The 12,406-nt window shown below is 38.5% G+C and overlaps 1 protein-coding gene across 3 annotated transcripts in view; it reads right to left on the reverse strand.

Moving 5' to 3' along the window:
* Window positions 1–12,406, reverse strand: part of LOC106169579 (uncharacterized) — a 33,326-nt gene that overhangs the window by 4,748 nt on the left and 16,172 nt on the right. For 2 of the 3 annotated variants that reach the window (XM_087011290.1, XM_087011291.1), the window contains exons 2-5: window positions 11,432–11,734; window positions 10,856–11,160; window positions 10,174–10,399; window positions 9,812–9,955 (exon numbers count right to left, since the gene is read on the reverse strand). In XM_087011290.1, the coding sequence (XP_086867416.1) occupies window positions 9,812–9,955; window positions 10,174–10,399; window positions 10,856–11,160; window positions 11,432–11,734 (978 nt within the window). The remainder of the gene's footprint in view (window positions 1–9,811; window positions 9,956–10,173; window positions 10,400–10,855; window positions 11,161–11,431; window positions 11,735–12,406) is intronic. The other variant, XM_087011289.1, reaches the window with a different exon arrangement.

Raw genomic sequence — 12,406 nt, forward strand, 5'->3', positions numbered from 1 at the left:
TTTTCATTATGTCACGAAAGATAACCGGCTAGACGCGTTGTAAAAATACACACCCTTCACAAACCTGTACTAGTCTTGCCTGAAAAGTGTTATTTTAGTACAATGTAGGACCGCTGTTATATAATGAAGTTACATAAAGCATACACAAAATGCGGTATTTTAAGATGGATAACGGGTCAGTGAAAATTAAAAAGGGAATGGAGAACGTGCGTTCCATGATTAAGACTAACTGAATTCATTGTTGCGTTGGTGTAATACAGGCATCTAACAGCTTCCATCATTAAGAAAATGGACTCATTTCGGAAAGTCAGCGTAAAAGTATGTCGTTTAATTACATTTCACTCACAAATATCTAGCCTGAAGAACGGAATATTTATGAACGGAAAAATTCAAATTATAGTGCTCTCTTCCGAGGAGAATGATGAGTCGAAAAGTTGTGTATCTCTTCGCTCAAATATGAAAAATCTTAATTCAACAAGTTCACAGTATATAATTGTGAATAACAGCATTCAGTTTAATCCTTCCACTAAGAAGAGTAGGAAGAAATGAAAAAAGTAGGGCACATTTTAACCCGTATTTCTACCGTAGGGTACGAGACATTTTTACACCACCCTTTGAGCAATACGTTGTGAGGGCCACAGCAGTTCAAAACAGAAAATTAAGTCACAGACAGAGAGGAAGTACTACTTGTTGCTGGACCCTCCTCTTACTGACATTATTAATTCAAAGTGGAAATTTACCTAGTTGATCAGTAAGGTAATCATACCTGTACAGAAAGTCGCAACTGTGCACATAGAAGATTAGATAATGTCATTTCAATTGTTCCACCTATGCCCACTTTTTGAAAGATTAAAATAATGTTTATTTTCTATTTCTAGTTTATTTCCTTTAATAAGCTTAACAAGCCCATGTATGTTATTATTAAAAACGCACCTGCGGCTCCAGCTCCAATGACAGCCACTCTTTTTCTTGGTTGACAAACAGAGAGATACATCGTCGATAATTTACCGTTGACCTAAACACTCTTATAACTTGGAGATGCACACCTTACAACTGGGAGACGTGTACTACTTTTGCATATGCATTTAATATATATCGATATGAACCGCTGGAGTTTGCGGCATGTGGGCATTGTCTATGTTTTAAACGATTGGCTAACCCCGACCAGCTATTTGACCTAGCTGATGGAAAATTCCGATCACGGCTTTGCCTGCAATCACATTGTATAAGACCCAAATCGACTCGGAAATCCTAATAACACTGACTTCAGTCCTATAACTGGTTTTGTAATCGTATGGTATGTATAGGTGGCACTTCTTTCTCCTCACATAATACTACATGCATACTGTATTATCAGGGGTTAGAAAGCTAAGACGATAAGAGATCGATATATTTCTATAATGGATTTGATTTTGTGATAACTTCGCCATATAGATGTATCCAGGTTCGATTCTTCTGTCTCTGACAATCGGGGCACACAATACGTGTTTTGATTCCAGATGTATAAAACCGACAGTTCATATTCCAAATAAAAAGTTATATAACTACGGCGGCCTATACAATCCATTTTATTCTGTAACTTTTTTCATGATAATTTGGGGAGGTTTAACCGCACTAAAGCGGTAAAAATTATTAACCCATCACATAAGAGTTCTAGCGTGATGTCAACAGAGAAGGTGACTTGTGGTTTACCTAGAGCGTAATGTCCTTTATTATCCGTCATTTTTCTACTCTGTGAGCAGCTGCGAAATCTCTTTATTTGTTTAATTATCAGATTGCATTGCTTGTTGACTTAAACTCAGACGGCGCAGTGATGTTTTTTTATGTAATCATGTAGGAGCGCACGCATGCAAATACAATTTTGCCGGTTTGACATGAATGGTAGTCCTGGGAATGGAAGTCTGGTGTAACGTGACAAAGAGTCCCCCATGATAGAGAGTTCGATTCCCATTCTAGATTTGTACTGGAAAGCCTTGCTCTAGATTTTGACCCACTTAGGGCAGGCTGACCCTAACCTTTATAACTACAGGTATATGTGTGTGTGTGTGTGGGAGGGGGGGGGGGACTTTCTGTTACACGGACCCTCAGTTCCGTTACACCGGGGTCTATATCATTAATGCAGCTTAGGGTTAGTCGTAGTACAGGGGTTACTATATATCGCCCGAATGTCACCTGTACAAAGATTATGGACTACGATTTCTTACGGACTACCATTCCTGTCATACCGGTATGCCTCCATGCAGGGTGCACCGTGCCCCACCCTCGCTCCCTACGGCTCCGTATTTGTAGACCGCGAAGGGACGTTCGGTTATTTATTTGAAAATGTGGTCCCCTTTGCCTTTTTAGTCAATCATCTTGAGAAATGACAGTTAAAAAATCAAATTGTGTGGATTTCTTTAAAAAATCAAATCAAGTGGATTTCTTTTTCAGCCAAAAAGGTGGTTCTTTCTAACCCGCCGAACCCCATCCTGCCTACAGTCTTGGGAGCCCTCCGTTAATACCCATATAGTAAGCTCATTGACATGAAACTCATAAAATACACCTATCAGCTTGTACTTCATCAAAAAAGAAAAAACATTAAATGGAAAGACATATGTTTTTGAAACATGCGGTTGGGCACAATTATCTGCACATCTCTGCAGTGGCAGTCCCAATCATCGAGTTGCTGTATGCGATGCATTTGTCGAGAAAACCTCATTGTGATAGTTGTGCCTGAATGTGCTATTGTATAAAAGGTGAAATGATGCGGCGTGACTGAGGGTCCGCGTGATAGTGAGTCCGCCCTTCGTAAGATTTGTACAGGTTAGAATTAGTGTGGTGAGAGTGCATAAAAATCTTGAACCGGACTTACAAGCACACACACACACACACACACACACAAAGAATGTGACAAGGCCTTTGTACACTACAAATTGAGCACGCTACCTCCGCAAGGTGTCGCCTGTGGTGACCGCACATTTCAGCACTCGAGCTAACAGTGGAGGTATCGACAGAAACCCATTAATATTTTTCAGTAGCTGTTAATATTTTTATTTTTGTCAAATCTGATATTTACCGCATCGTTATATAAACATTATGTTCAAGGCACGTGCGAAAAATATCTTTACCGACCATAATCGAAAATTAACTTAGATGGCTTTTTCACCTTATACGTGTACGTCATGGTGTTGAATATAGCTTGATTCAAACAATATTGCGTGGCAAAATACCTGGAAAACGAGAAAAAAGAAGACCTGGAAATATAACTAGTTGGACAAATATGACACCTTTTAATGTAACAAGGGGCCTTTTGACTGTCAGTGGTCCTTTGAAACAATTCACCAAGTAAAATAAGCGCCGTGGTCATCTTGTATGCCAATGTAATGTTATGTAAACAAATGTGTTTTTTGAGTCACTCAGTAAGTTGAGACTGACTTGTGAATTTTACTTGTGACGGTGAAAATTAGAAAATTTACATTCAACGTCAATCATTGAGAGTGGGGGAGGGGGCATTCATAAAATCAAAGAAATAATGCCACAGTTCTAATTATTTATTAAAAGATTAAAAGTACTTAGCAGAAGTTCAGTTGAACAAACGATTGTTTGAAGTGCAGTGCGTGTCCTACGGGTGTCGCTGTATCTTTCATTTAGGGCGAAAATATACCGTTTTCAGGTTTGGGACTTTCTCTTGTACCGAGACAGCAATCAAATGATTAGATAAATACGTACAGCAATCAAGTCAATCTTGAAAAGTATGGCAACGATAGTGAACGTTGTCAAAATACAATTATAATTCGCTTGACAGCTTAATCTTCTTATCAGTCCGATGATTTGATAGATGGTTTATCAGTTTTGGACATATTGTGGATACAAGACACCACAGAGATGTGACACAATCCAATATATATAAAAGTCCATGCGCATGATTAACTACGACATTACCATTCTTCTTTAATGCTATGGTAACTAGCGTACATTTCGTAAAAGCCGACGTCCTTGGGTTTCAAATGCTGAACAATGATAGTATGGATCGTTTAGTATTATTATTATTATCATTTTATTAACTGAATGCTTGAGGCAGGGTCGACGTCATCGTAAGTCAAATGGCTGCACAAATACAACATTGCCCTGATATTAACCCCACTGGGCACCTGTGGCATGAATTGAGTATGCAATGCAGAGGAGAACCAACCCCTTAATAATCAGGAACAACTTCGCCATGCTTTTCAGGAAGAATGGGACAATATCCAACCAAAAGGCCAATAGCCTTGCTGAAGGTATGCCGCGCCGTCTACATGAGATAATTGCAGTACGCGGTAGACACATGTACCATTAGACACATGACCTACTGCTAATTGTGTGTACATTTGGTGACATATGGTGCTGTCTTTTCAATTTAACAGGGGAATAAAAGACAATAATTTATAAAAGAGTTCTTCATTCTTTGAATTTGACAATTGAAATTTTAAAGGCTGTTATAATTTGCATTGAACGCGCCTAAGTTGAACTTCCCACTATGAATAACTTGTGTGTTTGAATGGCATCCCCAATTGGCGACTACCGACCCACTGATCCGACCTTGGCTAACTTTTTCTGTACACTGTTGATAAGGATGATGGATGCTGTCAGGAGTGCATTGACCAAGTATAGCGCAGCCATGGTTAAAAACGCTGGCTTGTATGATCCACTGATATCATAAATAACACCTGAAAAGAAACAATTAAAATGCTTTAGCTCTTCACTTTAACAAATATCCTCAATTTTTACAATTTGGACAGTTTTAACAGGCAATGGTCTTCCTTCTGGGTGTTCGTGTGCGTGTGAGTTCTACATGACTTTTCTTTGAAAAAGATTGGCATATGCCTTTATGCGCATTGTCTTGTTTCCAGCGAGTAGAACAAAAGACTGCCATGGTGTATGTATGTGCGTTAAAGCAATTCGTTTTAACTAATAATTTTCCTTAGCAGTGTAACAACGGATAAAATCAGACTGAATTCATCCACGATTAGTTTACTAGTTTATTTATTTATTTATTAGCTATGCCAAATTTTATTTTGTTGCAAGTATATTGTTGACAAAAAGACTGTTAATGGTCATCTATGCGTCATTACAGCAACTTCATTTTCTGTGTTCATCAACCTCCAATTTGGAATCATTGTCTGAAAAAAAATTTTTTTTTCGTCCTTTGCGTAAAAAGCTCCCGGTTTTGAAGCGCCTCTAGACTCACCCTTTTGTCATATACTGGGGCATAAATGTCTTTCAACCAGAAAGATTTTCCTTTGTGTGGTAGCGTACTATTTGTTAAAGCTCGGTTGTGGTCATACCAGTGGTCATTCTTACAGAAAGATTTTGCTTTGTGTGGCAGCGTACTGTTTGTAAAAGCTCGGCTGTGGTCATACCAGTGGTCATTCTTACAGAAAGATCTTGCTTGGTTTGGCAGCGTGTTGGTGAGCAACCAGTGAAAACGCCATTGTGGTATAGTCAATCAACCCATTCCGTGTCATCTGGAGTCACTTATTGGCTATCTGAACATTTGTGTTATTCTCATTTCCTGAGGAGGAATGCATCGAAGCATTCATACGTACTGAGTAGAAGAATAGTTGGATCGAATGTGAAATGCTGGAGACTGCACAGACACACAATGGCTTTAAATCATCTGAGAATGCTCCTCGAGGCGGAAATTAAACAAGCAAACATATGTTATGTTCAGTTTGTGAATGGCAGATCGTGTAACTTAATCATTTTTATGAGTCGGAATGTCAGCCCATAAATCGTGATTTTCCCGCCAAAATGCATTCCCCTGGTGTAAAGGGCAATTTTTTGCACTCATGAATCGCTGCCTAACCCGTCCCCATACTTGGATTCAAGGCATTAATACATTTTTTAATTAATCATTTAGTTCTACATGACTTATCTTTGAAAAAGATTGGCATATGCCTTTATGCGCATTGTCTTGTTTCCAGCGAGTAGAACAAAAGACTGCCATGGTGTATTCGACATAAATGCGTTTCTCGCCTCGCCGCACCCTCCTTGTGTAGCTTCACTTTAAGCAGTACTTTACTCCAACCAAGGGCCCGAAACCTATCGAAACCCACCCCAAATTTGGCCAAAAAATAAAAATGAGGCGAGTTTTTTTCCTTCAAATTTTAATGCTATACATGAAGCGGTATCTTCTCAAACACGCAACGTGCTAAACTTAAACCTCACGTTTCTGTCTTCAAATTGTTAATTGCAATCTCTTCCATGAGCAAGCAGCAGATGTGGGAGACATGAAGCGACAAATTATAACATACTGTACCAGTTGATAATAATCTGAATAGTTGTAGATTTGTTGTATTTTTATTTCATCAATATATTTTCACAAAAATTTTTCACGCTTGTGTAAAACACACGCACGGTTAATAATTCATACTTCTACCATAAATGTACCGGCAGAATATTAGATATTGACAATTGCACCAAAAACAATGAGATGTTCTGTAAGTTAAATCCCATGTATCTATTTAGATAAAAGTATGTAAAGGATGTAATTTGCAACAAAACAAAAAGCGAGACCTGCTTAGAGTGCTCTCTCTCTCTCATAAATAAATCCTCTGAGAACCGTTTGCTTATTCGTTGAATTCCACGTGTCGTCAACGATACGGAAGCGGTGATTTTAAAATGTAGTCTATTCTTATCGATGGTACTTCTAATGACGTTACATGTACCAGTGAAGAGACTCAACGTTGAACCATCAAGGTTGAATCAACCTTGAGGTCTCAATGTTGACTCAACGTTGACGGTCAACGTTGAAACTATGTTGATATGACGTTGACTATGAAAGTTGACTCAACGTTGAACCATCAAGGTTGAATCAACCTTGAGGTATCAATGTTGAATCAACGTTGACAGTCAACGTTGAAACTATGTTGATATGATGTTGACTATGAAAGTTGACTCAACGTTGAACCATCAAGGTTGAATCAACCTTGAGGTTTCAATGTTGAATCAATGTTGACGGTCAACGTTGAAACTATGTTGATATGACGTTGACTATGAAAGTTGACTCAACGTTGAACCATCAAGGTTGAATCAACCTTAATGTCTCAATGTTGAATCAACGTTGACGGTCAACATTGAAACTATGTTGATATGACGTTGACTATGAAAGTTGAATCAACGTTTAACCATCAAGGTTGAATCAACCTTGAGGTATCAATGTTGAATCAACGTTGACAGTAAACATTGAAACTATGTTGATATAACGTTGACTATGAAAGTTGACTCAACGTTGAACCATCAAGGTTGAATCAACCTTGAACCATCAAGGTTGAAACAACCTTGAGGTATCAATGTTGAATCAACATTGATACCTCAATGTTGAATCAATGTTGAAATAAAGTTGAATTTGAAAATTGATTTAACGTTGATATATCAATTAGGCTATCAGGATATTTGATTGAAATTTGCCTGATGGCTGAAGGTGTTCTCCAAGATATCAAGCAATAAAAAGACTCAGATCTGAAAAGGGGGGGAAATTAGGAAAATTACCTACAAAAAAAGGTAATTTCTGAAGAAAAGGGGGGGGGGTCCAGACCCCGGGGCCGGCCCCTGTATCCACCTTTGGGTCGTCAGATTCTTTTTAAACTTTCCAGTTTGATGCTCAGTGTTACGGACCAAAACAGCCCGAACATAAAAAAACACAAACAACAACTAACTTAACTATGAATATAATATATTACAAACAATGAACATACACTACATAAACTAACTACATGTAATACTATCATGTTGCACAAACTTTAACATTTGTGAAATACAGTTAAATTCTAACAGATTCGTAGACAGTTAAGTTTTGAAGACGCAATGTCACAGTTTTACGAGTCCTTTTCTGTTAAATGTTCCTCCTGATAGTGTGGGGTTTTGAAGACGCAATGTCACCGTTTTCCATGTCCTTATCTGTTGAACGATCCTCCTGATAGTGTGGAGTTTTGAAGACGCAATGTCACCGTTTTCCATGTCCTTATCTGTTGAACGATCCTCCTGATAGTGTGGCCTCACAAAGTACTGTTAATAAAGTACAGTTTTTGTACTGTAAACGTGTTACACACTGTCTACACTCACGTGTTGCATCAGTTCATGTTATCCGGAGTCTCGCACTTCATAACAGTCCCGCACTTCATTTACATTATACAAGTATGCAGGCACATACGGTAATTCCTCATAAAAATTAAACAACAAATTAGCTTTACTAAAATAATTATAACGTCACATCAGGTAGTTAAGATAATTTTAAGAATACAAAAACAAAGGATCACCAGTCTAATTTTTTTCTCACAGCTAACTTAAATTTCCAGAAAAACAGGCATTTTTTGCTTTTTCAAGCTTTTTTCTTCAACCTTGAGTAAAATTTTGTCAATTTGCCATAAAGTAAGGCTGGTGACCCTATGTTTTTTTCTTTTTCTTAAAGATAACCTGTGGAAAGTTAAAAAAAAACTGACGACCGCTTTTTTCACAAAATTAATTTTAATGTTTAAGGGGTAAAACAAGCGTTTTATGAGGGGTAATTACCCCTATGCATACCTCTCTAGTGAGATAATCATTTAAAACTATTATCAAGGTTATGATTAAGGTTATAAAGTTAAGGTTGGCCCAATGTTGAGATCCAGTTGATATGTCAACATTGACAAAGGGTTTACAAACACAGGTTGATTCAATGTTGAAATCCTGTTGATCTATCAACATTGAAAACTGATTGACAAAGAAAGGTAAAATCAATGTTGAGACCCTGTTGATCTATCAACATTGACAATTGGTTGACAAGAAAAGGTTGATTCAATGTTGAGATCTTGTTGATCTATCAATATTGATGGATCAACATCATCTCAACCTATCCTCAATGTTGAATCAATGTTGAGTGCCCGCTGGGAAGATTTTTTTCATTGAAATGCCAAGCAATACACGGTTGAATGAGGGTTTTGTGTGCAAATTATGTGCTTCAATAAAGAAGGAGCGTCTAAAAAAAATCAACGGATGGCCTTGTGGTTAGAGTGTCCGCCTCCGGAGCGGGAGGACGTGGGTTCGACCCTGTCCGGGGTCATAGCAGTCCTTCATAAACGGTATCTGCTGCCTCTCCGCTTGGCTCTCAGAACTGAGGGGTTGAAGCACGGGTCAGGGCTGGCAGTGACCAAAATGACCAGGCTTCCTTTGAATTGTGATTTGATATAATATAATACACTGTATATGTATAACTTCAACTCTTGGGGTTGTCATATCTCAATAAAGAATATTATTTTTAAAGATGCACTTACAGTCAAATCTTTGCAACAAAAGCCGGCCAAATTCCACCATATAGTTTCAGATTACGTTACTTACAGAATGTTACCCGAAAAATGATATTTGAACGAATACTTTCTGCTTAAATCCTGTGCTATGGTGTTTATACTGGTATAACCTAGGCAGATACGACAGTGCAAAGGCATTACGTTTTGCCTGTCACATCACTTATGCATTGCTTTCTATGGCGACATTCCGAATGCGTATATTTCCACCGCTATCGATTAAAACTAATTTAACCCACTTCTCTCAGATTCATGCACATTTTTTAGGCTTGCGTGAAACACCGCAATCAGACTTTTAAGGCCATATCCTCATGAAACCGTAGCTCGAATAACGTGTTGTTAAACGTGTACTACGACTCACGATAGGCCGACATCTCTATTTGGTAACAGGACGTTACACTCATGTATGTTAGAAATATTGGCAGATGCACATTTTAACTATTTCTCTTCATTTTAAGTAATGAAAAACACTCTAAAGTAAGAATGATACCATTTTGGCGAAATAGGCCTACCTGAAAAAAACGGACCGACTGCACACCCAAGTCCTATGCCAGACCGCAATATAACAAACAGAGTTTGTACATCCTGTCCACTGAGAACTTCAGCACAAGCGGCATACCAAGCTGCAATGATGGGCCCTTGACCAAGTCCCAAAACTGGTAAAGAATAAGATAACAGTTGTCCCTGTTATAGTTTATTAAAAGTGAAAAGAAACCTGGAATGTGCGAAAAAATCTAAACAAAAAAGTGAACGCTTTCCATATTTCTTCCAAGTTGACGGTTTAAGTTTCCTTTTATATTTTGGATTAAATTTATGTTTTCCTAGTGCCAATAAGTTTATCGACTACGAGAGAAAGTAATAATGTGACCCTTACCAGTACTGTATATGAACATCCACGTCAATGTCGTAAAAAATGGAGCAAGAACATTGTTAACCATAAGTAAACTTGCACAGATCACGTAGATGTAAAGAATGTAGCCTTTCACACGGTCCCCCAGTGCAGACACGAGCAGACGACTCAAAAATCCCGCCACGCCGTCCGCAGTCAAACAGTGAACGCCATCTTTCGACGTGTATCCTAAAATTTCCACTTGCCTTACCTGGAACAATTGGAATATTTATGAGACTGAATAACTCCACGATGAAATAAACTTGAAAATTGGATACATACTAGGAGAAACACTCATGGAATGGTGGAATACATGCGTAGGATCAGGTGCGGAATACAGATTTAAATGCAAATGGTTACAAAAGGACGAATCGTTTGAACCTAAATCAATTAAATATATTTGTATTTATAAGTTGGTGGTTTTACGTCAATGATACGCGTTGTTCTTGGCATCAGCAACACGTCAAGGTTAAGTTACCACGCACGTTCTGCATAAAATTAGTTTTATTCGACTTGACTATGTCGTAAATATATCGAACTGGGAACGTGTGGACACCAAAACATGGGATCAGCAAAGGATGTATTTGCCGACAAATATCTAAACCTAGTTAAAAAACACAAGTATACAGTCATTTCAGCATTTTTCTCTGCCTTAAACCTTTCTTACCAAAATTGCATAGGAAATTGTTTGGCATATACCCTTGCTCAGGTAGATGACAAACCATATCACCATGACTACGGTGCGAATCTGCTGACTCCATTTTATCTCAACAGAGGGCGGGGCTTTGTGCCCAGGAAAAAGAAGAGAATATGGCTGTATCGCTTCTCGTAGCACCTCTTTCGATGGTTTGTTCAAAGTGTGGATTGTAACGGTAGCCCACAACGCGTACAAGGTCGCTAGAACAAGATACCCGTATCTCCATCCGATTGTCTGATGTAGCCATTGTATAAAGTTTCCAAAAACGACTGTACCTGAAACAAGTACAGCATGATGGGTGGATATTACGGCTCAATACCAGCTGTAACACGGCTAATTAATTAAAGGAGGTCATGTAGTGAAAATAAACTTGCGTAGAACGCTTCCCTTGCACTAATTATTATAATCAAAGAAACTTTAAACTCAAATGGAGTTGTTAGGCATTGAATTGAAAAGACGAGCAAAATCCCTTTCCAACAAAGTCTTTTCGTCAGAAGTTTCTCTGGTGAATCTGTACATGTTAAAGTCGAAAAAAAACCTACTTACCCAGAGGCATGGTAACCATAGACCAGCTAGTGCACATCACGTGGTATCTATGTTCCCATGGAAACCAGTCAGCCACGATCAGGTATAATGGCGATACAAGAATGTTTATCCCTAGACCGTATAAGACCCCATGGGAAAATATAAGGTATAGCACACTGGGGGCAATTGCAGATAGGCTTAATCCTAATACAACCAAAACAGTCCCAACGAATGCTGAAATTTTATAGCCACAGTCATGTGATGTGATTTTTCCTATGAAGCTCAAGGCAGCGCAGCACAGGAAGAAGACAGATTGGATAACACCTGGGAGACAATATACAATTCGTAAGTTTAAGTATAAATAAACGAATATGAGAATAAAAACACATAAAACATGCTGTTAAGTTGAAGAAGATAACCTTTTTCTTTATACAATAAGGTATCCTGAATATTAAATGTGTAACAGCGGCGTTTTACTGAAACAGTAAGAGCATGTATGATTATTTATAGGTACCTGTATGTTTTTTTCTGAGACGAATGCAAACACAAGCACATGTTTAAAAGCGACAACAGACTGTATTGTGGCATGATCAAATCTAAGTGTACATGATATTAAACAACTAAATATAATAGATTTTGATCCACTTAGCTCAGGCTAACCCTAACCATATTATAATAAAATGGAGGACGGAGTTTCTGCTACACGGACACCCAGCAGGGGCGGATTTAGGGCGTCTTCTGGGTCTTCCGGAAGGCGGTCAGATTTTCAAGTTTACATTGACGGGTATCCAATTTTTTCTGTCGAAAGACGGTCAAAAATGGAGTACGGATCAACATAGATAATTTGGAAGACTGTCAGAAAAAACTCTGGATCCGCCCCTGCCCAGTTTCGTTACGCAGGGTCAGGGATCCGTGTTCACCCCCCCCCCTCTCTCCGACCCATTTGCTAGCTGAAAGCAATTTCATTTTATGGACGGTAGGAATAGAGATGGGCAC

The sequence above is a fragment of the Lingula anatina genome, chromosome 4 (genome assembly GCF_051362555.1).
Source record: "Lingula anatina isolate TDL-2025a chromosome 4, LinAna3.0, whole genome shotgun sequence".
Lineage (NCBI taxonomy): Eukaryota > Metazoa > Brachiopoda > Lingulata > Lingulida > Lingulidae > Lingula > Lingula anatina.